The sequence below is a fragment of the Onychomys torridus genome, chromosome 8, assembly GCF_903995425.1.
Source record: "Onychomys torridus chromosome 8, mOncTor1.1, whole genome shotgun sequence".
NCBI classification, from domain to species: domain Eukaryota; kingdom Metazoa; phylum Chordata; class Mammalia; order Rodentia; family Cricetidae; genus Onychomys; species Onychomys torridus.
Genome location: NC_050450.1, coordinates 401,902 through 429,348, shown reverse-complemented (window position 1 = coordinate 429,348; position 27,447 = coordinate 401,902). Strand labels below are relative to the sequence as shown.

The 27,447-nt window shown below is 45.4% G+C and overlaps 1 protein-coding gene across 3 annotated transcripts in view; it reads right to left on the bottom strand.

The window, feature by feature from the left end:
* The window catches only part of Cdc45 (cell division cycle 45), a 36,485-nt gene extending 9,220 nt beyond the window's left edge, over positions 1-27,265 (bottom strand). The window contains exons 1-14 of one of the 3 annotated variants that reach the window (XM_036197408.1): positions 27,110-27,265; positions 26,813-27,009; positions 26,616-26,675; positions 25,756-25,848; positions 24,569-24,706; positions 23,365-23,505; positions 20,933-20,988; positions 12,735-12,783; positions 9,689-9,750; positions 8,391-8,441; positions 6,859-6,978; positions 5,749-5,880; positions 5,441-5,539; positions 4,149-4,310 (exon numbers count right to left, since the gene is read on the bottom strand). In XM_036197408.1, coding sequence (XP_036053301.1) covers positions 4,149-4,310; positions 5,441-5,539; positions 5,749-5,880; positions 6,859-6,978; positions 8,391-8,441; positions 9,689-9,750; positions 12,735-12,783; positions 20,933-20,988; positions 23,365-23,505; positions 24,569-24,706; positions 25,756-25,848; positions 26,616-26,675; positions 26,813-26,863 — 1,214 coding nt within the window. In that variant the 5' untranslated portion in view covers positions 26,864-27,009; positions 27,110-27,265. Of the gene's footprint in view, positions 1-4,148; positions 4,311-5,440; positions 5,540-5,748; positions 5,881-6,858; positions 6,979-8,390; positions 8,442-9,688; positions 9,751-12,734; positions 12,784-20,932; positions 20,989-23,364; positions 23,506-24,568; positions 24,707-25,755; positions 25,849-26,615; positions 26,676-26,812 lie in introns of all 3 variants that reach the window. The other 2 variants (XM_036197407.1, XM_036197409.1) reach the window with 2 other exon arrangements.
* Positions 27,266-27,447: the final 182 nt, after the last annotated feature.

Genomic DNA, 27,447 nt, shown 5'->3' with positions numbered 1-27,447 from the left:
TGTCTCGAAAATAAAAATCACCTTCTTTCCCTCTTGAGTTCCTCTTCACATCAAAGGAAGGAACACAAAGATTATAAAGTGATGGAGTAAGAGATTCAAGACTGGGATCAAAAGAAGGAAGACTAATGGGCATGGTGGTACGCACTTGTAACCCCAGCATTCAGGAAAACTGTGACTCTGAGGCCAGCCTGGGCGACAAAGCAACGTGGGAATCTAAAGATCCCATAAGGAGGACTCAAGAAGGGACCTGGAGGGCTCTACGAGAGCAGGCTTAGACAAGCAATAGAGGAAACATCAGGATCTCCACACCACCCAACAGATGGACTTTTATTCTTTCCCAAAAGAGAATAATATTCCCTTCTGAATATTTTAAATGAGCCCTTTGGAAAAGCAGGGCTGGCCTTCAAGCAAAGCCTCTATGCCCAACAAGTTGTGCCCAAACACCCAGGGCTCAGCCAAGATTCCACAGTTTCCTTCCTAAAACATACCAGATATCTGAGAAACACTTACGGCCTGAAAAGAAAGTGCTCCCAAAGGAAGCAGATGTCAGAGAAGAAAGGACATGTAAAATGACTCCATTGTGTCCTGAGAGGTTTGGGTGACCATGACACTCCTATAACAAGAACAGGATACTATGAAAAAAGGGCAGAAACCAGACAGTGTTGGCAGAAATGAACACTTTGGAAAGAAATAGAATATTTAGTCAAATGCTAGAGGACAAAGTTAGGAAAAGCTACCTCAAAATCCACAGTGAAACAAATCCTGGGAAATACAAAGCAAAAGCATAAAGCAGGATGTCCCAGGAAGACAGAAACACGACTAAGAAGCACTGATGCTGGAGGGTAAAGAGACGGTAAAAAAGCAGCTGCGGAACTGCAGCGACTTGTCTGCAAACTGAGTACAATGGGGATCTTGAAAGCATCTGTTAGTGGGGCAGAGTGGGCATTGTAAAGAAACAACAATCAAAACGGGTGTGATGACGCATACAGCAGCTTGACACTTGGGAGGCCGAGGCAGGAGGATCGTGAATTTGAGAGCAGCTGGAGATATATACAGAAAAATAAAAAAATTAAAATAAATAAAACAAAACAACCAAGAATCAAAAGGACTCCCACGCCTATTAGCAGTGTGAGCTGCTGGAGGACAGGGCACGATGGAATCTACAGTCAACAGGAAACTACCTTCAGTGAAACCAAAGCTCACTTGAGGGTGGCAAAGGGTGCTGTGTGACAGAGAGGATGCAGGATGCCTACTACACACGCTCCCTTTCTCTGAAGGTTATCTGAGAATTATGCTGTAGGAATACACAACTGTGGTGACAGCAGGCAGCAGGCCTCAGCAGCTGCAGGTCCAAGCCAAGGTAGGAAGACAGGATGCAGGTTCTCCTGGAAAGAGGGAATAAGAGATGACACGTGGGGGCTCAGGTGGAAGTACTTACCACTCAAGTGTGAAGACTTGAACTGCACCCTCAGCACCCTTGTGAAGAGGCAGGTACAGTGGGCATGTGCCTATAACTCTAGCACTGAGGAGGCAGAGGCAATGGGTCCCTGGGGCTTGTGTGGCTAGCTAGCTGGCTGAACTGGTGAGCTCCAGGTTCAGTGAGAGACCCTGTCTCAAAAACTAGGGTGGAGAAGTTAATGAAGAAGACACCCAGCACTGACCTCTGGCCTCTGCATGACATGCCTACATGTACACACACAAAGAGACTACTTGTTGAGAGAACTGGGGGTGGGGACGACAATGACGACACAGATGGACCGGAAATGGACCTGAAGAAAGGAAGCAATTAAATTAAATCTTCAAAGGGGAGCTGGATAGTTGGCCCACTGGTTACGAGTACTGTCTGCTCTTGCAGAGAAGCTGAGTTTGACTCCCAGAATCTACATGGGGGCTCACAGATGTCCACAAGTCAGTTCTAGGGGATCTTCTCTTCTGACCTTCAAAGGCACCAGATGTGCATGTAGTGCTCATACAGATGTGCAGCCAAAGCATTCATACTTGTAAAATAAAAATTGTAAAAATCTAGAGAAAATATACCAAACCAAACAACAAAACAGAGCAACTAGACTATAAAAGCAGACACTAAGGTTCTAAACTTACAAGATATAAGAAAGTGACATCAATCTGTCACACTGCCACCGTCACTGTGGGTGCTGGAGTCAACTGACTGTCAGGTACCCAAACTGCGGGAGTTCTGCCCTGCTCAACAGCATGTGAGTGTCACACAAGCACACTTTGTGGAGCCATGTTACAGCGCAGAGAACCTGGTAAAGACAGAGTTGGAGCAGTGTAGCTCCAAGAGTCTGCCCAGAGCTCTGTCTACAATCGCCCTTACAGAGAAGAAACTGTTCACAGTGGAACAAGAGAGCAGGAGAGGAACAGTAAGAAAATGAAAGAGTGGGGCTGAGTGTGCTCAGGAAGCACGCTCTTAGCATGTGCAAGCCCCTAAGTGTATCCCCAGTATGAAAAACAAGAGGAGAGGCACAGAAAGAGAGCACACCCTGGGATCACACTGTGGTCTTGGAGGACTGACCTGCACAATCAAGGAAACTCACCACGAGAAATCCAGATGGCAAAGGAAGCACAGCCAGTGCCATTGCAGACCATGTGATCTTTCCCATCCAAAGCTTAAGAGGCCACAAAAAGTGTCAGACAAATGAGTTCAACAAGGCTGCGGGCACAGGCATTGTAGAATATTAGGGTATGTTACTTTTGTTTATGCTGCATTTGTTTAACTCTGTGAAGCTGCTACTGTGCCTGTCTAAAACACCCGATGGTCTAATAAAGATCTGAACAGCCAATAGTGAGGCAGGAGAGAGAAATAGGCAGGACTGGCAGGCAGAGAAGATATAGAGAAGGAGAAATCTGGGAGGAAAGAGAAGTAGCCAGAGAAGGAGGAGGACACCAGGGGCCAGCCACGCAGCTACACAGCAAGCCATGGAGTAAGAATAAGATTTACAGAAGTAAGTGAAAGGGAAAAGCAAAGAGGCAAAAGGTAGATGGGATAATTTAAGTTAAGGAAAGTTAGCAAGAAACAAGCCAAGCTGGGGGCAGGAATTTATAATTAAGAATAAGCCTCCTTGTGTGATTTATTTGGGAGATGGGTGGCAGAGGGCTCCCTAAGAGATAAAACAACAACACACAGGGTACATGATAAAAACACAAAAACTGCTTGTATCTCTATGTAGTAGCAATGAGAAAATAAAAAATGAGATTGAGAAAAATCCAAATATTTATGTCGGAATTAACAAAGAAGGGGCTGGTGAGATGACTCAGACAGTAAAGGTGCTTGCTGCACCAACCTGGCAACCTGAACTAGATCCCCAGAACTGGATGACAAGAACAGATTCCACAAAGCTCTTCTAATCTCCACACAAGTCTCCACCCCATCATGCATGTGTGTGCTTACACACAATAATATTTTATAAATTTTTAACAAAGTAAGTATAAAGTTCATACTCTATTAATCAGGCAACATTCACTTTTAATCCCAGAACTTGGGAGGCTGAAACAAGTGAGTATCTGTGACTTTGAGGCCAGTCTGGTTTACATAGCTAGTTCCAGGCCAACCTGGGCTACACAGTGAGATCCTCAAAACAGGCAAGCAAGCAAACAAAAATCAACAAATAACAAAATGAGAAGCAGAGTAACATCACCTTTGACATACCAGTGTTCCAGAAAGTCACAACTGCAATACTGGAATGTCCTACTTCATGATACATTAACATACAGAAGGAGAATTAGAAATGAAAGAATTGAAAAATGAAGAATTAGAAGAAAAACAAGAGTGAATAACAATGTCTTAGCAGAGTCAGAAGGCAGAAGAAAAAGAAGACAATCACAAAGGGAATGGAAAGGACTCAAGGATGCTGGGAATGGTGTGCACATCACCAATCCCAGCACTTGGGAAGCTAGGGCAAAAGGATCATGAATTTGAGGGCAGCCTAAGCAAAGCATTAAATGTAAGGCCAGCCTGAGCTACAGAGGCCTTACTTATTTCAAGAAGAAGTGAACACTTAGCAACAGCTAACTTTCTCTGTAGCTGCTATAGGTCAGCCGTTCTCATGCCCAGGGCATCCTTGTGATTGGTCTCCCTGTGCAGGGTGAAACTGAGGCCACAGGGTGGCTGCCTGGATCACACCCATTACCTGGAGAGGCTATCAAGAGCTTGGATGAAGTGGTCTGTCCCTGAGCCATCCTTCTCGGGACTTTCCATCAGAGACATGGTGGCAAAGACCACATCGCTGGCCAGGAATTTATGCTTGAACCCAAAATGAATGCTGAAAGTCTGCACACGCATGTCCTTCATCCTGTCAAGGGAGGAAGCAATGTGGGTGTCACTCTCGACTTGTGAGGAAGCTCTTATGCCCAGACTAGACCAACAGACACCCTAAAATAAAGTTCCTCACTGGTCCCCAAGAATGCTCAGCATGACCAGTGCTCAGAAGATGAGGTAGACTAAAGCACCCAGGCCCTGCAGCAATTTCCCTGACCTCAGTTGCTTGGCTGGCCTCAGGATGAGCAGTACATACTCACCAAGCCTGAGGTATGGGCAGGATTCTCGTCTATGCCCTAATATTAGCTGGCTAGGCAGGAACACCGGGAAACAGGGCCTCAGTGGTGCCTGAAGGCCTGGTAGGACAGACCATATCTGTACCTGGTCCTGGTGCCTTATTTCTGATTCCAGTATGTCTGTCTACATCACAGTACCAATATTTAAAGACACTGAACATGCCAGGCATGGTGGTGTACACTAATCTTAGCACTCAAGAGGCAGAGACAGATAGATCTCTGTGAGTTCAAGTTCAGCCTAGTCTACAAATGAGTTCTTAGTTCTAAGATATATATATATATATATAGGACTATGTGGAAACTCTGTCTCAAGAAAAGAAAGAAAGAAAGGAAGGAAGGAAGGAAAAGGAACAAAGGAACAAAGGAACAAAGAAGGAAGGAAAGAAAAAAAAGGAAGAAAGAAAAGCTTTAAACATTATGGGCAGTTTAAGAAAGTGCATTTTAGTTTATTTTTTAAATCATTTTTGTAAACTTACTATGTGAATGTGTCTATATATATGTACATATGGCCAAAGAGCCAGAAGAGGATAGAGGATCCCCTGCAGCTGGAGTTACAGTTGTGAGCTGCCATGTAGGTGCTGTGCTAGGAATTGATCCTGGGCCCTCTAGAAGAGTAGCCAGTGCTCTAACCACTAAGCCATCTCTCCAGCTCCACAGTATGCATTCTCAACTGCTAAACCATCTTTTCAGATCAAGAAGGTGCATTTTTAAATCCAAGGAGAACTCAAAATTTCAGAAACAGTCAAATTTGAGTCAATTATGATAGTTTGTACATTCTTGGGGTTAGTTCTTACTTTGGCATCAGTATAGGTGTATGGTTAAAGCAGAAGCCCTCTCTTTAGGAGGTGTAATCCAGAAAAGCACTTACCCAAATTTATTTGCAGATTCTTCAATCATTTCCCGCAAATTCTCCTTCAAGGAGACGTCCATGGACTGAAACTTCTGTTTCACTTGCTTCAGGGGAAGCCTGGAAGGAGCAAGCTGTGTGAATGAGACCTTAGACACTGACAGCAGGGAGACAGGCTTGCCATGGGGCCACTGTGCATGCCCACCAGGCATGTCCTGACAAGTGCATTCAGACCACATGCTAGGACACAGAGGAGGAACTGTACGTCCAAGTAAGTCACAACAGGGTGGGGACAGGGAAGGAGGCTACAGGACAGGGTGGTCACTCACCCCATGTCTGCAAGGAATTCCTGGAGTCGCTTCTGCCCATGTACGGACCAGAGCTTGAACCTGGCTGCGGTGTAGCTGGTATTGTACAGGCTTTCATGGAGGGACCAGTGCTGGTACAGTGCCAGGCGGAGGCTGGGTCCAAGGTCAAGGAGCACATGCGGTGTCCATTACCCACTACCTGCTTGGAGCTATCAGTGGCCTATATCCTTGGGTTGGTATGGACCCACCCAGAATTCTTAACAGACAGCCGGGTTTGTGGGACCCTTTTGTTGGGGCCTATCTGCATATCTAAGTTGGGGGCTGCTTGGGGTCAGCAGATCTCAGAGCTCTGACTCATGCAGGGAGCATCTGAAACTGAACTGTTTCCTCCCTGTGCACCATGCACCATTTTCTCTCTGACAGACCAAGATGCAGAGTTCGACAGTCAGCTACTGTGGTCACAGCTCCATATACCATGAGAAGCAGAGAAAGCAGCTCAGGTTACCATTTAGTCTGTTGCCCATGGTCTGCCTAGCCCAGCCTAACCCTCCCTATTCTTCTTTTGGTTCTTTTTGTTTTTCGAGACAGGGTTTCTCTGTGCAGTTTTGGTGCCTGTCCTGGATTTCGCTCTGATTCTCACAAAGATTCGCCTGGCTCTGCCTCCCTAATGCTGGGATTAAAGGCGTGCACCACCACCGCCTGGCCTTACCCTTCCTATTCTCAAAGCCCTTCTTCCATCATTCTTGAACTTGCCCTTCACCACTTACAGCCCCTTGAGTACACATGGCCCCATGAGAGGCCGCTCCTCCACAGGGATCAGGTTAACTCTGCAGTCTTGCTGGTGCCTTACCACAGCCCCACTGGATACCTGGTGTTTCTTGTCCTCATCAGTGCTGCTCCTCCCAACTCCTGGGGCCCAGGGACTGCTGTCCACTTTGCTACAGCTCTCAGCATGACCTCCCACATGACCCAGACATGGTCTGTGACCAGCAAATATACCATAAACATACTGCTCATAGGAGGACAGAGGCAGCTCTATCATCATGGTGATGGAGCAGAAAGCACCTCTGAGCAACGTGCTAAGGGCAGCAAGTGCTGCCTAAACCCCAAGGCAGTAAGCTGCAAAGATACTCATACTCAAAAGAGATCCGGGTGCAGTCTACAGAGAGCATGTTCTCTTCTGCCTCATTTCGGTGGTTATGCCGGGACACATGACGCTGCAGGATGCCAACATCAGTCACATATTTCATTCTAGAAGAAAGCATGGCAGGCTGAACCAGCTCCTTCCCCAACTCAGGGGCCTCTCCACCAAGCATATTTGTTCCTGAATGAGAACTGAGGAAACTTGTTTAGGTATAAACCAGCCAGCCAGGGATTGACAACAGAGAGTGGGGCAGGGTGCCCTCTGGCCAGGCTATATCCCATCTTTAGGAAGTGAGACACCTTTTGAGAGCAGCACAGAGGGGGCTGGCTAGGTGTCCAGCCATACAATCAGTCAGACCTCATAACAATAATCCACACAGAAACTAGACTAGCACACATATTGCCAGCAGACCCCACTGGGATGGGCCGCGCTGGTGACCAGAGGGTCTCATCTGAGGTTGGAGCAGAAGTTCCTAATGCTGCATGCACTACCATTTCTAGATTCTAGCTCACTCACAGGCTTGCCCGAGGCCATCCTTCTTTAAACAAGGTCAGAAGGCATCAGAACCCCTGGAGCTGGAGTTATAGGAGGTTGTAAGCTTCTCAACGTGGGTGCTGTGCTGAGAACCGAACTCAAGTCCTCTGTAAGAGCAGCAGGTGCTCTTACTGCTAGACCATCTAACATCCCCACACCACCCTTAACAGGGAAGGACTGAGGCATAGCAAGGCTGAAGGTTGGCTCAAAGGGGCAACCCAAGCAACAGAATGCTGATAAAGCTTGAATTCTTTAAACTTCCTGGACTACCTAGAAGGCCTAGCACACAGTGGGGGATTTTGCAAACTGCATAGAAAGGAGGTGAACAGTTGAAGGCAATGCTCAGGGACACTCGTGGGGGTCTCCTGAAGAGGGTTAGACCCCCAGGCCTGACCTGCTAATTCTCTTATGTGTCCCGCTTGATATCTAAAGGCTGAATTGCCTAAGGGAGTGAGTGAGACACTACTTTCCCCAATTCAGAGTCCACCAGAAGGGGAGCCTGCCACACCCACAGAGGACCAGACTCCACTTTATACCAGCCCCGTTTAAAGTCCCCTGCTTCCCTTTTGAGATCAAAGCCGTACTCCCTGACAGGACCCCTAGGCCTTCACGTTCTCTTTCCTTACTTCCTACATGCATCAATGTCTCCCCCTCCTCTAGCATGCATGGGCTACATCACATCGTAGTGCCTGTCTCTAGGCCACAGAATGACGTCTCTAGGCCACAGAATGACGACGTCAACCAAGCCCTCTTCCCACCATGGACTCTACCCAGTGGACTTCTCAGGGTGATAAAGAGGCTAAGCTAGGCTAAAGCAAAGACAGAGATCTGGTACTGAGCCCAAGAGCCCAGGCAAGGAGAGGAACCCCCCACCCCCTCCACAGGGTTTTTAATGACACTGTCTCCTAGCTCCCTGTGGCAAACTCAGGGACTACCACATGCACACAGCACAGGCTATCCCCTAAACTGAGGGCATCTCCCTTACTGAGTGATCTTGTCATGCACCCACTGGTCCGTCAGTCCAACAATGGCCCACCTGGAAGGAAAGCAGATGATGGAGTCAGCTACAAGCTGCCTGGGCGTGGTAGGCTGTGTCTCATGGAGCCAGCTGACATGATGGATAGCCCAGGCTCCACATTCCCAGGAGTGTAATGTTAGTATGGCCTCCCAACTCACTGTGCCCATCCCAGGATTTGTAAACAATCATCTTAGGGCTTCTTTTCTACTGTGATTTTGAAATATTGACATTTTCAAACTGCACCTCCCATCTTAAAAAATGGGACACCTAAGGCAAGGTTTTTGCTAAGATATTGGAAGAAACACAAGGTGAGGCTTCCAGTTCTAGGGCAAAGCTTGGGTAGACATAAACTATACATGGGTCAGACAGATGCCACCAGTGTAAACCAGTGACCTAAAGGACTCATCACAAGCCAGACAAGAAGGCATTAGGCCACCCATCCAGTAAAAGTGGTACTCTATGAAAGGTACACTGCACATACCCAGGCCCAGCCCTCCCCAGTTTCTGTCAAAACTGATTGCTACTGGCTCTAGTAGGAAACTAATTTGGCTTGAATACCAAAGCAATGTAGCCAGCAGGTAGCCATCACCGGTACAGGAGTCCTGCCTCACCTGACTGTAGGATCTTTTATGATAGACTCCAAGTCACTCAGCACACAACCTGGCTGGGGCAGCTGGTGGGCAAGTGGCCAAGTAATGGCACACAGTACAAGAATGAGAGCTGAGAACTGGAGAAGCCCAACAGATCTGCACCCTTACACTTGGAGAATGGTAGAACACCCTTGGGCTAGAGGTGGCCCTGCAAAGTCCTAACCGTCCGATTCTATGCAGACAAATGTAACTGTCACTGTGGTGATTAGAGCGGAGGAGCCTTGGTAAACAGTGCAGAGAAAAACAAGCACACAAATAAGGGCCGAGGAGGTGGAGCCAGGCCAGACTAATTGCTTCCAGTACCAGTGCCAGGGCTGCAAGGATGCCTAGTAAGGGCTATCTCACTCAAACCTCAAATTAATTCACTTACAGGGCATAAGACTAAGTATTAGGGTGGAGACAGGAGTTGCACTGGAGTCCTCTATAAGGCCGTATGAGTCCCCTAGCCTCACATTTAACCCCAGGAAGACTAGGGTTAGAAATCATCCTGGGAGGGGCTGCACCTAACATTCCTGGGGGAAGCAAGGGGCAGTCATGTGACACTAATGTTGGCTGGTGACAGGACTCCCAATATGGATGCTGCAGGGTGTACAGGAATGTGTGTGCGCTACATACCACAGCATGTCATTCAGGTCCTTGGACATCATCCATGCCAGGTCAAACATCACCATGGCTGACTGCAAGAAAGCAGAAAAGCCTGAAGCCAAAAGCTACTGAGTTCACAGAAGGGGCAATACAGTGGGGACAACTCTAAGATAAGGAGCCCAGGCAAGGCCCACAAATCAGGGTATTCAGGCTTCTTTCCAGCAGTGAGAAAAATGTCCCATCAGAGTGAAGGAAGAATGACAGAGTAATTCTACTGACCCAAACATTAGTCTCTGCTATCTAAAGTCACTTCTATCTGTGTTTTTAATCATGTAGCAAATGAAGACTGGAAGAAAGTGCCACCCAGAGGGAAGCCCAGGCATAGCACCCTGCAGAGACCTCTGTGCACCTTGCAGGTGATGCCCAAAGCGATACTGAGAACACGTCAGGAGGTCCTGCTGTCTGACTGTCTGCTATGTATTTGCATTCTTCCTGCTTGGAGGCAGCCTCAGAGTCATCCCCGGGGAGGTCAGACGAAGCAGGGCTCTGGTTCTGGTCGCCAGGGTATTAAAGTGGGAGGGGCTTCTGGACTCCCCCTGAAGGTCTTTCAGGGACAGAAGAGGTAACCTGAGTGGTGAAACTGTGAAGGTAACGGATGCCTGACCACCATACTTAGGGTGAGATGCTGGCTTCCTCCAGGGAGCAAATTTTGAATTTCATGTATCTGGAGAAAGTCAGGTATTTCTGAGAACATCAGTTCCCTCCCTATGTACTGCAAGAGCTGAGCAGAAAGCCAGAGGAAGCAAAACTTGACTACAAATGAAACATGGGCAATACAGTACCAAGAGTCCGAGGTCTAAAAGCCAAATCTGAAGACTGAATACAGTGTTTTCATTGAAAACAATTTTGATTTGTACTGAGCATATATCACTTTTGCACTATCATAAAGTAAACCAAAAAATCCTAAATCAAATTAACATATGTTAAGAACCATATATCTTCTAGAGCTAGTGAAGGCCCTAAGCTCTGGCCAACACTAACAGCCTAGCAAACAGGCTTTCTACACTAAATTCTATTTAAAAATCAGATGTGCCACTGTAATTCTACAGTTAAACTTGCACAGAGATTAATACAGATGTATTTACTTATTTATTTTGAGATAAGAGCCTCATTATGTAGCTCTGGATGGCAGTCAGGCCTTGAACTCAAAGATCTGCCTGCTTCTGCCTCCCAAGTGCTGGGCTTAAAGGTGTGTGCCACTGTGCTAGCTAGTTTGATGTTAGCATAGCATAAACTGAAGTCCTGAAAGGAGGAAAGCCTCAATTAAGAAAATGTGTCCATAGGTTCCACAAGCCTGTAGGGTACTTTCTTAATTCAGGATGATAGCGGAGAGCCCCGCCCATTGAGGATGGGGCCACCCCTGGTCTGAGTTGAGCAAACCATGAGAAACAACCCAGTCAGCAGCACTCCTCCATGGCCTCTGCAACAGCTCTAGCTTCCAAGTTCCTCTCTGTTCTGAGATCTTGCCCTGACTTCCCTCAGTGATGAAGTGAGGGAAATACAAGCTGAAACAAACCCTTTCCTCCCCAAGTTTCTTTGGTCACAGTGTTTCATCTCAGCAATAGTTTCCCTGACCAAAACAGTCACCATGCCAACTTAATCTGTATTCTTAAAGATTTGTTTTATTTTATGTGTGAGGGTTTTGTCTGTGCACATGTGTGCCTGATACCCAGAGGCCGGAGGAAGGAGGCAGATACTCTGGACCTGGATTCATGGGCAGCTGTGAGCTGCCATGTAGGTGCTGGGAACCAAACCTGGGTTCTCTCTGAGAGTGTTTGCTGTTCTTTAACTGTTTTGCCATCTCCCTAGCTCCATTACTTTGTATTTCTGATGATGAACAAGAGTAGCTGCCAGCATGGTATTAGGACAGACTACCCTAATAGCTGCCTCTGGAAGAAGTTGCGATGCCCTCAACTTAAAATGGGTACACCCAACCCTGCAAAAACAAGACAAAATAAGCAGCATTCAATACATCTAGCTTGCCCAGCATTCTAGCTGAGTTGTGCCACCCTGCAGAGCATGTTTGGTTCCTCTGGACCTTTGGCTGACTTTGGCTTTAGACCATTGTGGCTGTGAGGCACAATCAGAGAGTAGCCCAGCAAAGTTCAAAATTCAGAATGTAAAGCATGGAGAAGACACTTTCTCTCTGAGATAGGGCTTCTATGTGCAGCCATGGCTGTCCAGGAACTCGCTTTGAAAACCAGGCCGGCTTCAAACTCAAAGATCAACCTGCCTCTGCCTCCCGAGTGCTGACACTAAAGGTGTGCACCACCATGTCTGGCTTTACTTTAATGGAATAAAGTTTTGCTTGATTCTAGAATTAAAAATAATTAGCAAGTGTTGAGGGGTGGCTCATTGGTGAGCACTTTCCTGGCACGTTTGAGTGCTAGGTTTGGTCCCTAGCACAACAAAAACTGAAAAGAAAAAAAAAAAAGCATATTATTATTATTATTATTATTATTATTATTATTATTTACAAAGGGGAAAGATTTATTTTGGATTTCACTTTCAGTCACTACAGTGGGAAGGGCATGCCAAAGCAGAACAACTTATGTCAAGGCTGCCAGGAGGCAGAAAAAGTCCCATTATGGTCTTTAATCTTGGTAGGTATAGTAGTGTATAACTATACTTCCAGCTACTCAGGTGGAGGCAGGAGGATCATCTGAAGCCAGGATCTCAGGGCTACCAGGCTGTATAAGACCTGGTCGCAAAAAAATGTGATTCTTACTGAGCATGTATCACTTTTGTACCACCACAAGGCAAAAAACAAACAAACAAAAAAATCATAAGGCAAGCCATCAAACTACACTGGGAAGCATCCATTCTAGTCAGCTTCCAGGGGAACAGGAGTGGACAGCTCAGAGAGGCAGTACCACCACCCAAAGGCACAAGTTGGGGAGATGCAACTCTGACTCAAGCCAGATTTTTGAGCTGTCAAACCTTTGCTCTCTTACATCCTAGGACACTGACCCCTAGAGTCAGAACTTAATAGTGCATCAGATCTGCTCATACTCACCGATGTCCCATAATACTCATACTGCTCATAATCAAAGAGGATGTCTCTCCTGTAACAACACAAAATGGTGTCTTTGAGTAGAAGCAACAGGACACAAAAGCAAACTTTTTAAAAGGCTAAAACTTTAGTTTAAAAAAAAAAAAAAAAAAAAGGTGGCACACACCTTTAATCCCAGCACTCGGGAGGCAGAGCCAGGCGGATCTCCGTGAGTTCGAGGCCAACCTGGGCTACCATGTGAGTTCCAGAAAAGGCGCAAAGCTACACAGAGAAACCCTGTCTCGAAAAACCCAAAAACAAAAAAAAAAAGCAAATTAAATAACACTACCATTTATTTTCACTTACTGATTCTTTAGCAGAATGTACACATACATTTTAGGCAGGTATGGTCTCAGAATCTTGTTCCTGAGAAAATATCTCAAAGCAATTTAACAAAAACAAGAAAGACACACTATTGTGTGAATGAAAAAAAAAACAAAAAAAAAAAGAAGAAATAAAAAAGGAAGGACGTGACTGCCCCTACGTATGGTAGAGAAGGTTTACTGTAGATGAAAGGGAGAGCACAGCCAGAGGCAGAGACATCTGGGAGAGTCCAGAGTGGACATGATCCCGATCTGGGCCATGGAGGAGGGAGGGAAGGGAAAGCCAGACCCAGAAGCCAGAAGGGTAAAGGGTAGACAAAAGAAAAGGGGCCATTGGATTATATAGGGAAGGGCAGCCCAACTCATGGGCCAGCAACTTCAGTGTAGGTGGCTGGGTATGCAGGCTATACCCTGTTACAAGAAGAGACTGAGAGATGCTGGGAGAACCCAGCAGACAGGTCCACTTTCACATGTTAAATAGGCACCTCAGCCATGTGTCCCAGGTTTGAGACCTGACATTGTATGCAAAAGTCATTAACTATAGACTTATTTGCAATGGTGAAGTACTAGAAGTAACCTATAGTTTAAAAATGGAGAAAAGGGCCAGATATGGTGGTACACATCTGTAATCCCAGTGCTCAGGAGGCTGAGATAAGAGACTAAACAGTTGAAGTCCAGCCTGGGCTGCATAGTTAGGCAAAGTCTCAAAGACTGAGGAGATAGCTCAATTGATAAAGGATACTTACTATGCAAGCATGAGGAACTGAGTTTGGGTCCCCAGCATCCATGTAAAAAGCTAAGTGTTGTGTGTACTGGGGTTAGGAGAGGGGAGGCAGAAACAGGTGATTCCCAAAGCTTACAGGCTAGTCAGTCTAGCCAAATTGATGGGCTCCAAGCTCAGTGAGAGACCTTGCCTCCAAAAAAAAAAAAAAAAGTTGAAAGCAGTCAAGAAAAATGCTCTGAACATATTCCAGCCCACAACTCCAGTGGAAACCCCTTGCTCTACCAGAGGCCATGCTGAAAGCCAGAACCCCATGTAAGGCTTCCATCCTCCACCACTGCCCACAGACTGCCAACACTCTCTGTTCCTGCCCACCCTCCCCCAAACCTCCCCTCCTTGTCACTGCCTGCTGGCATATGCCCAATCGCCACTCCCTCCCTGTCACCATATCCCAGCTCTGAACTCCTGCTGAGAATCCCCTGCTAGATCAGAGGCCACTCCTGCCACCGGAAGTCCTCCACTGAGGTGGAGACCCTCTAATAACCACAGGCCACTTCAGCCAGAAGACCCGAGAGGAAACAGAAACCAAGGAACTGAACATCCATCAACAAAGACAAACTCAGAATAAAGCGCCCAGACCTCTAATCACCCCAAATCCAGATGCCTAGATGCCAGTGTAAGAACACAGTCAACAGCCAGGGCAATATGGCACCAGAGCCCAGCCATCCTACAACAAGACCTAACTATTCCCACACAGCTGAAGCACAAGAGAAGGACCTTAAAACCAACTTTATGAAGATGAGAGAGGTCCTTAAAGAGGAAATAAATAAATCCCTTCTAAGAGCCAAGAAAAAACAAACAGTTAAAGGAAACAAATAAAACTGTTCAAGCCCTGAAACTAGCAATAGAAGCAAGAAAGAAAACACAAACTGAAGGAATTCTGGAAATGGAAAATCTGGTTAAGCAAACAGAAACTACAGATGCAGGCATCACCAACAGAACAGAAGACAGGAAAGAAGAGACTCTCAGGCGTTGAAGATACAATACAAGAAATAGATACATTGGTCAAAGAAACGTTAAATGTAAAAAATTCCTGATGCAAAACATCCAGGAAATATGATACACTGTGAAAAGACCAAATCTAAGAATAAAAGGAATAGAAGAAGGAAAAGTAACCCAGCTCAAAGGCCCACAATTTTTTTTTTCAAGACAGTTTCTCTATGTAACAGCCCTGGCTGTACTGCTGTCCTGGAACTTGCTTTGTAGACCAGGTGGCCTCAAACTCAGAGATCTGTCTGCCTCTGCCTCCTAAGTACTGGGATTAAAGGTGTGTGCTATGACCACCCTGCTCGGAAAATATTTTTAACAAAATCGTAGAAGAAAAATTTCCTGACTTAAAAAAGGAGATGGCTATAAAGATACAAGAAGCATACAAAACATCAAATAGATTGGAGGCGCATGCCTGTAATCCCAGCACTCGGGAGGCAGAGGCAGGTGGATCTCTGTGAGTTCGAGGCCATCCTGGTCTACAGAGCTAGTCCAGGACAGGCTCCAAAGCTACAGAGAACCCTGTCTTGAAAAACAAAACAAACAAAAAACAACAACAACAAAAATTCACAAACCAAATCCAAGAACACATTAACAAGATCATCCACCATGATCAAGTAGGCTTCATCCCAGAGATGCAGGGATGGTTCAACACATGAAAATCTGTCAATATAATACACTATATAAACAAACTGAAAGAAAAAAAAACCCCAATACATTATCATCTATCTCATTAGATGCTGAAAAAGCCTCTGACAAATCCAACATCCCTTCATGATAAAAGTCTTGGAGAGATCAGGGATACAAGGAACATTCCTAAACATAATAAAGGCAATTTACAGCAAGCCAATAGCCAACATCAAATTAAATGGAGAGAGGCTCAAAACAATTCCACTAAAATCAGGAACAAGACAGGGCTGTCCACTCCATATCTATTCAATATAGTAAATGAAGTTCTAGCTAGAGCAACTGAAGGAGATCAAGGGGATACAAGTTGGGAAGGAAGAAGTCAAAGTATCGGTATTTGCAGGTGATATGATAGTATACATAAGCTGACCCTAAAAATTCTACCAGAGAACTCCTACAGCAGATAAACACCTCCAGTAAAATGGCTGGATACAAGATTAATTAAAAACAAACAAACAGAAAAACCAAAACATCACTAGCCCTCCTATATACAATGACAAACATGTTGAGAAAGCAATGAGGGAAAGAACACCCTTCACAATAGCCACAAATAATACAAAATATCTTGAGGTAACTCTAGCCAAGCAAATGAAAGACAAGAACTTCAAGTCTTTGTAGAAAAAAATCGGAGGAGATATCAGAAGATGGAAAGATCTTCCATGCTCATGGATTGGTAGGATTAATATAGTGGAAATGTCAATTTTACCAAAAGCAATCTACAGATTCAACACAATCCACATCAAAATTTCAACAAAATTCTTTACAGACCTTGAAAAGATAATACTCAACTTCATATGGAAAAACAAAAAACTCACGATAGCTAAAATAATACTATATAATAAAAGAACTTCTGGAGCTATCACCATCTCTAATTTCAAGCTATACTACAGACCTATAGTAATAAAAAAAATGCATGGTATTGGCATAAAAACAAACAGGCTGCTCAATGGAATCAAATCAGACTCAGACTTAAATCCACACACCTAGGGACAGCTGATTTTTGATAAAGAAACACACAATGGAAAAAAGAAAGCATCAACAAATGGTGCTGTCTAACTGGACATCAGCGTGTAGAAAAACGCAAATGGATCCATATCTATTGCCATGCACAAAACTAAAGAACAAGTGGATCAAAGACCTCAACATAAAATGGGGGGGGGGGGTTAGCTAGCTCAGTAGTAGAGCGCTTGCCTAGCAAACACAAGGCCCTGGGTTCGGTCCTCAGCTCCAAAAAAAAAGAAAAAAATAAAAAAAAAAAAAAAAAAAAAAAGAAAAGAAAGAAAAAAAAAAGAAGAGAAAAAAAAGAAAAAAAGAAAAAAACCAGATACACTGAACCTGACAGAAGAGAAAGTGGGGGAATAGTCTTCAATGCACTGGCACAGGAGACAACTTCCTGAACAGAACACTGATAGCACAGGCACTAAGAACAACAATCAATAAATGGAACCTCATGAAACTGAAAAAATTCTTTAAGGCAACGGACACCATCAATAAGACAAAATGTCAGCCTACAGAATGGGAAAAGATGTCCCCCAACTCCACATCCGACAGAGGGCTAATATCTACAATATATAAAGAACTCAAGAAAGTAGACATCAACAAACCAAAAATCTAATTTTAAAATGGGGTACAGATCTAAACAGAGAATTCTCAACAGAAGAATCTCAAATTTCTGAGAAACACTTAAAGAAATGTTCAACATCCTTAGACATCAAGGAAATGGCTATTCGATCTACAATTTGTCTTGTCTGCAAGATGTGCTGAGGTAATGGTGGCTCAGAACTTGTGGGAGTGGCCAACCAGTGACTGGCCCAACTGGAGGCTCATGTCATGAAAGGGAGCCCACACCTGACACTGCCTGGATGGCCAGGCTGGACAGCCCAGAGACCCAGGATAGAACCACATGCAACTAGAAAATTAAATTAAATTAAATTAAATTAAAAAAATAAAATAAAATGATTCCTAGTGACACTCTGCTACAAACATAGATCAGTGCCTAGCCCAACTGTCATCAGAGACTTCATCCAGCCACTGATGGGAGCAGATACAGAGACCTACAGCCAAACACTAGGCAGAGCCAGGAAAACCCTGCAGAAGAAGAAGGCAGAGGAATGTAGAAACCATGAGAACAGGTGTCTCAGGGGCCACAGAGTCAGCTAAGCAGGGTTCAGAGACTGAACTAGGTCCTCTGCATATATATTATGTTGTAAAATTTAGTACTCGTGAGACTCCTAACAGTGAGTGGGAGACATCTTTGACTCTTTTGCTTGCACTTGGGACCCTTTCCTTCCTATGGGGTTGCCTTGTCCAACCTTGATAAGGGTTTGTGCCTAGTCTTATAATTTTTTTTTCTTGGTTTTGCAAGACAAGGTCTCTTTGTGTTGTCCTGGTTGTCCTGGAACTCCTCTGTAGACCAGGCTGGCTTTGAACTCAGAGATCTGCCTGTCTCTGCCTTCCAAGTGCTGGGATTAAAGGTGTGCGCCACTACTGCCGGCTTGTTCCTTTTGTTTTTGTCTTTGTTTTTTTTATTAACATTAATTATGCATATTAATGGGGTTTAGTATGCTGTTTCCATATGTGAATACAACCCTCTTTTTTTCAATAGCACTGAAAAAAAAAAGGTTTTCAGTCGTATTTTTTAAGTTTATTTTTTAAGAATTTTTAAATTTGTTTGTGCATTTGGGTGTGGTATAGTGTTGAACATGTGTATGGAGGGCAATAGCAGTATTTCCTTGCTGGGACGGCCAGCTCACAAATGACACTTATTACTAATTATGAAAGCTTGGTCTTAGCTTAGGCTTGTTCTCAACTAGCACTTATAACTTAAAATTAAAGCACTTATGTTAATGTATGTTCTGCCACATTGCATTACCTCATCTCTGTACTGCCCATCCTTCCATGTCTGGCTGGTGACTCCGCCTTTCTCCTTCCCAGAGTTTTCTCTCTGCCTGGAGTCTACACCTCCTGCCTAGAGACTGGCTATTCAGCTTTTATTACACCAGCCACAGCAATACATCTTCACACAGTGTACAGATATCCAACAACAGGCCAAAGGTCAGCATTGACCTTTTTAAAGTTCTTCTCTCGTACATTGCATCCCCACCAGTTTCCCCTCCACTCCACCTTCCCTCTCCCCAGATCCACTTCTCTGTCCACCCCCTCCCCAAGCTGAGGACCGAACCTAGTGCTTGCTGGGCAAGCACTCTACCACTGAGCTAAATCTCCAACCCCTCACTTCTGTTTCCCTATCAACTGAATCTGGCATAACAAATTACAATCAGACTAAGCTGGGTGGTGATAGTGCTTGCCTTTAATCGGGAGGCAGAAGCAGGAGGATCTGAGTTCAAGGCCAGCCTTGTCTACAGAGCAAGTTCCAGGACAGGCTCCAAAACTACACAGAGAACAAATACTAACCTGTTTCTGGGTTCTTTTATGTTTTAATTTTTTAAGTATTTATTTTATGAGTATGAATATGTACCTGCAAGCACCCAGAAGTTACAGACGCTTGTGAGTCACCATATGGGTGCTGAAATCAAACCCAGGTCCTCTGCAAGATCAACAAGTACTCTTAATCACTGAGCCATCTCTCTGGCCTCTTTTTTATTTTTGTGAGTTAGGGTCTGACTAGGTGGCCATGGCTGGCCTGGAAGTTGCAGAGAGCCACCTTCCTCTGCCTCCCAAGGGCTGTACTTAAATGGGTTCATTACCACACTCAGCCTTAGACACTTAGAAGTTTTTAAAAGACTATTCAGAAGTATAAAAATCTGTGACCTGCGGGGGGGGGGGGGAGTGGGGGGTGGTGGTGGTGGTGGTGCACGCCTTTAATCCCAGCACTCAGGAGGCAGAGGCAAGTGGATCTTTGTGAGTTCGAGGCCAGCCTGGTCTACAGAGCAAGATCCAGGAAAGGCACAAAGCTACACAAAGAAACCCTGTCTCGAAAAAACAAACAACAAACAAAAAAATCGAATAAAAATACATTTGTATTTGGGGCTGGAGAGATGGCTCAGAGGTTAAGAGTACTTATTAAGAGTTAAGACTGCTCTTCCAGAGGTCGTGAGTTCAATTCCCAGCAACCACATGGTGGCTCACAACCATCTGTAATGAGATCTGGTACCCTCTTCTGGCCTGCAGTCATACATACTGTATACATAATAAATAAATCTTTAAAAAAAAATCTGTGACCTGAGGATATGGCTCAGATAATAGAGTGCCAGCCCAGGACCACATAAATTAGGTGTGGTGGCACATACCTATAACCTCCTGCAATCCCATCACTGGAGAGGTAGAAATAGTTAAGAACAAAAGTTAAAGGTTATCCTTGGCTACGCAGCAAGTTTGAGGCTAGCCTGAACTACATGAGATTCTTGTCTCAGAAACAAAAATGAATTCAGAAGTATAAAAAATGATTATAGTCAGAAATAGTGGTATATGCCTGTACTCTTAGCACCTGGGAAGCTGCAGGTGCATCATAAGTCAAGTCAAGGCTAGCCTGGGCTATGCAGTGAGACCTTGTCTCCACTATTTTAAGTAGAAAATGCAAAATTAGATGTATAGTTTGATAGTAAAATATGCACAAATATGGATAATTCAGAGAAATTCAGCATGTTTCAGAAAACAATTCAGAAAAGAAATCCAAACACCTTGAATTGCGTCAGCTTATGGACAGTTTTCCACTTAGCCATCCTTACACTTCCAGAAATGGCCTGACATTGTCTTCTATAGCAGGGGCAATCTTCTTTCCCATGGTTGGTGGGCAGAACCTTCAGCTGAGCCAGAGGATGATAAGACCTTTAGCAAGCAATTCCTCCTGTGCCCAGTTCAAACACATGTTTACTTCAAACTCAAATAACCATTCTAGCATTTTTCATATCAAAGTGTCTCACTTTTTTTAACACATGCAGTAAGAGAAATTATGGGTAACTTAGTTTCTGCTCATATTTCTTTCAATGAAAGGTTTTATACAATTGGCAGGTATCTAAAATTTTAATAAATCAAAGTACCTACATCTGAAAAAAATCTGGCAAAGATACCATTCCTAACAGAAGGGCCTGATTTGGGAGATGGTCCTGTCATTCTAAGAACTGAAGGACAATACACAGGGTGATTCAAGACAATGCCCACATACTCATGCCAAAGATTCCTCTTTTTTTTTTTTTTTTTTTTTTTTGAGACAGGGTTTCTCTGTGTAGCCCTGGCTGTCCTGGATCTTACTATGTAGCCCAGGCTGGCCTCGAACTCACAGAGATCTGCCTGTCTCTGCCTCTTGAGTGCTGGGATTAAAAAGGCATGCGCCCACCGCCACCGCCCAGCAGCCCCAGATTACTGAGGGATGTGGCATCCAGGAAGCACTCAAGGTAACCGCAGAGCTGCTTCCCGGGACTCACCTCCGGGCCTCCCACTCTCTTCGCTGCCTCCTCTTTGTGGTTCGTGCGGCAATCTCCTGAAACAGTGACAAACAAACAAACAAACAAAACGTGGTGGTCTGAATGGGAATGGCCCCCACAGGCTCACGTTTGAACACTTGGTTCCCAGTTGGTGGGACTGTTTGGGAAGGATTAGGAGGTGTCGCCTTGTAGGAGGTGTGTTGCTGGGGGTGGGTTTTGAGATTTCAAAAGCCCACCACCTTCTCAGTGTGCTGTCTGCCTCCTACTTGCAGTTAAGAAGTTCTCAGCTACTGCACCAGTGCGATGCCTGCCATGGTAACGACAGCCTTGAACCCTCTGCAACTGTGGGCTCTAAGTTCAATGTTTTCTTTTACATTGCCTTGGTCATGGTGTTTTGTCACAGCAATAGAAAATCCAAGACAAAAAGGTTAAGCCTGACAAGGCACTTTGAAAGAAGCCCTGGAGGGAGAATTCGGGTTTTGTCCATGCTCCAAGTCCAGCCTATACCTGGAAACCTGAATTGCTGAGGAAGGGGACGACTGGGTCGCTTGACCTCCAGAAGTTGGCAGACACCATCCAAATACTGAAGAGCACAGGCTTTCCTTGCATGTGCTCCACACTACACTCAGCATCTGGCCGCTCTGCCTATTTAGCATCTAAAACACCTAGATAGTACAGCCAGGAAGGGAGAGCTGTGATCCTTAGCACCTCTAGACAGATCTAAAACCCCCAGACGTTACAGAAGCTAAATAAGACTCCAAAGGTGGGAGCACAGGCATGAGTTAGGGGCCTGTGTGGCCTGGTTTCCCTTTGTGGCTCACCCAGCCAAGAAGCTGCGAACCTGGGCACACCAACAGAAGGAGAACAAAGTCCCCCACAAAAGATGCCTTATCAAGGTGAGGAAGGGCTACATAGTGAGACCTTGTCTCAAAAAGAACAAACACTCCAAAATCAAAAATCTCCATAAAAAGCCTAAGGAAGCTCACACAGAATAAACCCAAACTTCTGAGTATCGAGAAAAAAAAAAAAAGGCAATAATAAAAACTCATGCACACACACAAAACAACAGCCAAAAAAAAACAAAACAAAACAAAACCCTACAATCCCTTATGTGTGGGATAGCAGAACATGTGACTAGATGTCTCTTCAGAAACCACGGAGACGCAGACCTGTAGGTTCAGCATTCAGGCTGAAGGACAGGAATCAAGTTTGAGGCTAACCTGGATTATACTGCAAGACTCTACCTCAAAAATAAAACCTAAGTTGGGGTAAGATTATGCTTTCCTCAGATAAGCACCAGCAAGTACACAAAATGGAGGGACGGCTGGAGCAACAGCATGAGTGGGTCGGAGCCGACATCCTGAGACCACCCAAAGGTCTGTGACAGGAAGATGAGTGAGGACTGAGGACAGCAGGTCACTTAGTTGTGAAGGTCTCTGACCTGCCTCAGACCGACTACATCCTGAGTGTCACAAATATGGCAGAAAGGGTTCCACTAAAGCACATCCTTGGAAATACTGGGCCGGGCCAAGTCTGAAAGGAAAACCCTAAAACACTCTGAGGGCAAATTCCAGTTGTGCATCAGCAATGCTGGACAGGAGAACAAAGCGCAGCTGTCCACAGCGCAGCTGTCCACTGTGAGGGACAGCCACCATCCACCTGCTGTCCTTCAGCCGGTGGAAGCCTATGCTGGGCAGATCCCTGGCCAATCTCAGGTCACAAAATGCCTTCCCTAGCCGGGTGGTGGTGGCACACGCCTGTAATCCCAGCACTCGGGAGGCAGAGGCAGGTGGATCTCTGAGTTTGAGGCTAGCCTGGTCTACAGAGCTAGTCCAGGACAGACTCCAAAGCTACAGAGAAACCCTGTCTTGAAAAGACAAAATAAATAAATAAATAAAATAAAATAAAATAAAAAAATAAATGCCTTCCCTAGAGTGTTTACACAGGGCTGGCCAAGGGACCACAGACACACGGTACCTTCCTGGTGAACTGCAATGAGCAATACTGTGGGGAAGTGGATGTACTGTAGGGAAGCGGATGTTTAATGTTTCTCCATGGTGAGGTGGTTTTTTTTTTGTGTGTGTGTGTGTGAGTGTGTGAGTGTGTGGTGAGTGTGTGTGTGTGTGTGTGTGTGTGTGTGTGAGTGTGAATGTTGTTACCTTTTCCTAGATAGGGCTAAACTAACCTAAATTTCATTTCCTCTGCCAGGATCCTCCTATAAGATAAGATAGAACTCAAGTAACTCCAGAAATCTGCCTGAGGCCACAAAGATAGGGGATAGAAACCAGAGTCTGTACCTACACCTAATGACTCCCCCACTCCCCATTGCCTGGTACCCCCCAGATGTGCCCAGGCCAAGAATGCCACACCTGGCTCACACATAACTCTCCTAACTGTGCTTCCTCCAGAATGCCCACCCAACCCAAATGTACCTCTTCTAACCGAGTCCGCTTCTCAGAAGGCTCTGACCCATCACTGTCACTTCCTGAAAGATCTTCCTCCGCTTCATCCCTAAAGATGTCATCATAGGCAGGAACTTCAAGGTCATCCTCTTGTTTAATGAGCAATTTGATCTGTGTTATAAAACAAAAAAAGCAATCATGATTTTCTTCTCTCCTTGCCAAAAAACAATTTCTCATGATGTTCAAGTACTCTTACTTAATCAGCTGGCTCCCAAGTGTCCTGTACGTGCTAGGCAAGCACTCTACCACTGAGCTAAATCCCCAACCCCAACATTTCTTTCTTATGCTTATACATTTTAAAAAAAGAAGTCTCACCAGTTGGCTTTTGATAGAGGATGTGAAAATGGTGCTATGGTTGGATATTTGGATATGGTTTATCCCCCAAAGGGTCCACCAAGCCAGAAGCTTGCTGACTGTGTAGGGTGTTGAGGGAGTAGAGCCATTTAAAGGTGGGTTCTGGAAAGTGTTAGGTCAGTCACAGCTCTCCTCTTACTGACGCAGTAACGCCATCTCTACAAGTGTGTCAGGTCTCATAGAAGCTTGGTCTCCAGCAGCAGGGTGGTTATGAAACTTCCTCAGCTCGCTGCTGTCTCCTGACTCACCATGGAATCTCTCTCTCCCACACATTTCCTCTCTTGGGAGACCATTCACCATAGGGGTCTCACAAGAGCACAGCGGTGTTTGCATCACGCTCTTAAATATTCAGGACAATAAGCTAAATGTAACTTTTATCTATAAGGTCTCAGATATTTTCTTATACAGATACAAGTGGGTTGAGATAGATGTGAACCCCTCAGCCAATACAATTTCTGTCTCTAATAGCAATTCCAGACTGATTTCTCTTGAAGAAGTTCCTCCTATGAGGATTTCAGAGTCTGAAGCCATGTGGAAGGAGACCAAGTCAGACTGCTTAGTCAGCTGGTCTGTGCTAGGTTGCCTATTTAACATGTAGAGGTTCAGAATAAGTACAGTAGAGCCATTTGGGACTAAAATATCCTGATCCTCCACCTTCCAAACTGTTGTGCACATGCCCATGAGCAGGTAAGATGGGGCTCTTGCACTGAAGATACCCCCTAACTAGAGAAGATCTGTGCAATGCTGCCACAGCGTAAGAAGGTACAGACTGATAAAAGGGATAGCACACATAAGGGAAGGCTCTAAAAGGGCCAGGTACCTGAGTGTCATTGTACACATTCACAACGTTGACTGGCCTGTGGGTATCACACACAAAAAATACACTGTCTTCATCAGGCTGAAGGATATCCAATAGGTCTACGTTGGCTCCACAGTTTATGAGGATGAAATAGCGGAACTGAAAGGCGATAGAGACTGTAAAGGAACTGCACCAAGGAGGCCCCACCCCCCAGCACTGCCAATCCCTGCACTCCTCTGCCGAGCACATGTGGCAAGGCCCAGGAGGAGCGGCAGCAAGTGGCTTGAATACTGCCCACAGCTGGCTTGGTCATTGCCTTTCCCAAATGACACCGTGAAAGGGACTCTGGGGCTCTCTGCTTCCTGAAGAGCATGCTGAGGCTTAGCAAACTCAAGCATTGTTCAGACTCAACAGTTAATGAAGAACAGACCAGGACTCCGCACGCATACCAGCGTCTCTCTGAATACTGCGAACTATACTGTCCTGCTGCCTTACCACATTAACAGCACTGTGTGGGTTAGGTTTGCAGGAATACTTTATGGCCTCTTAAATAGTAAGTCCTTTATCAAAACAAACCACCCACTACAGAAAAACCTTTCCTCAGTAACACCCAACTGCCTGGGTGGGCTCACACTTGTAATATAACACTTCGAAAGCCAAGGAAGGGGACTGCCCAAGAGATCAAGGTCAGTATGGGCTATCAAGTAAGATCTTGTCTCACAGCACTGAGGGGAAAACTCAGCTGGTACAGGTACTTCGAGTTATGAATAAATCTCTTCCAAGTCATCCTAGAAGTAGTCAGGGACTCCCAAGACCCTTTGACACACTCTATCTACTCCGTACATGTCCCATTTCTTGTCTGTCCCCAGGTCAAGAGGTAAGGAGTCTTGGTTTTGCTATTTAAATCCAAAGGGAAAACATGTGTTTGGAAACTGGAATGTAGAAAGCAGTGGCGTATCCTAGGAAAACACGTGAGGTCAGAGTAGGTGCTGTCCACATATATACATTTTTATTTTCGAGACAGGATCTTGTTATGTAGCCGAGGCTGGCCTCAAACTTGCTATATGTAGTTCAGATATGCCTCAAATTCGTGATTTTTTTTGTTTTTGGTAAATGTTGATTCTGCCATTATAACGTGAAGTGTGATGAAACTGACACTTCAAAACACACTTACCCTACTAATTATTCTAAGATTCATTATTTCATACCTGCTCTTTATGTTCAAGAAATGCAGTTTCAAGTTCTTGCCACCCAGAAACTGGAACCAGCGTATACTGCACGTGGTCACACTGAAACAGGGCCTGGAGAGAAAGCATACTATCAGAACCCCGGCATTTAGGATAACCTACCTTGAATCACCAGAAGCAAACAAATTAGCCGAGCTGAGAGAAGATCTATGTGATACACAGTTTGGTAAAACATCAGTAGGAGCCAGGCGGTGGTGCTGCACGCCTTTAATCCCAGCGATTGGGAGGCAGAGGCAGGTGGATCTCTGTGAGTTCAAGGCCAGCCTGGTCTACAGAGCTAGTCCAGGACAGCCAAGGCTACACAAAGAAACCCTGTCTCAAAATAACAAAATCAGTAGGAGAAGCTAGGTGGCAGGGGTGTGCATGCTCAGTGTACAGTTCTGCCAAATCTGTCAAGTTCTGCCAAAGTCAAACACTGAGGGGAAAAGTAATTTTAATTACAGGTGCTCTGAAAAGTTCCTGACCCCCTCCCCACTCATTGCTAAAACCACAGTATAGTCAAAGCCCAAACTAATGAGCTTCTCTTTAACAGACTAGGAATTCCTGTATTTCCAGCACTCACCATGAGGCCACTGCCAGCTATCACAGCCCTCTCTCAAATTCAATCTTTGAGAGGTCATTTACAGGGTCAAAGGTTTCGGAAATGAAGTCACTGTCACTTGGGTTATTGTAAAAAAAGACAAAGACAAAAACAAAGCACCACTTACGTGCCTCACTGTTTACACTTCTCGGCACCGCTGGGCCCCTCCCCTCCTGCTGGGGCCAACCCTGTTGCCTCACCTCCCGCCCCCGCCCTAACTCCTAAGATAGTCAAAGCTCACCTGCAGGATCTTGCAAGCACACAAGGCATCCACGTCCGAGGCCACACAGAGAAGGACCCTCTGTTGAAGGAATGCGGACAGGTGGGTTGAGCACAGGGACCTCAAACTGTGGCAACACCCCGTCCTCTTGCCCACTCACGGACACTCGCCCTCATCCCTTCCCCTCAGACAAGGTTTGGACCAGGACTGGGAGTCACCTGGTTGTGGACCAGCTCGTAGAACTCCTTGCGGAAATCGGACACGAACATAGCCACTGCGACCGAATACCCAGAGCTGGCGCTGAGACACCGACAGCCCTGGAGGTGGTCAAGACTCCCGCCAAATCACGGCTCTTCCGATTGGCCCGTGCCAGCAGCCAATAGCTCTTAGCCTTTTCCTCCTTTCTGATTGGGTCCTGCTGGGCACAGCCAATAAAGCGCCGCTATTGCAGCTGGAGAAGTCCCGCCCCCTAACCACTCACCCAAAGAAGCGTCATGTAGAGTCAGGCTGCGAGCCTTGTTGCTCCCTTTGACGCTAACTTCCAGTTACCCAAAACCCCCTACGCTCGGCGGACATCTTTACTTCGGGAAGGTATGCCTACCATTTCACCTGGGATGCTCAGGAAAAAAATACACCTAGACATTAAGTAAATTCAGTTACATATCGTTTGAGGACGGCAATTACGTTTTCAAGGCACTGTTGGTCAAGGTAGAGGGTTGGTATATAGCGTACTTCCGCCCGAGTCCATGATGGCTGAAGCCAAGGCCGGAAACTACCTGCATTCTGGGTATTGTAGTCAATAACGAGAATGGAGTCTACCAAGTTTGTTCGGAAGGGAATGCTATCTAAACAT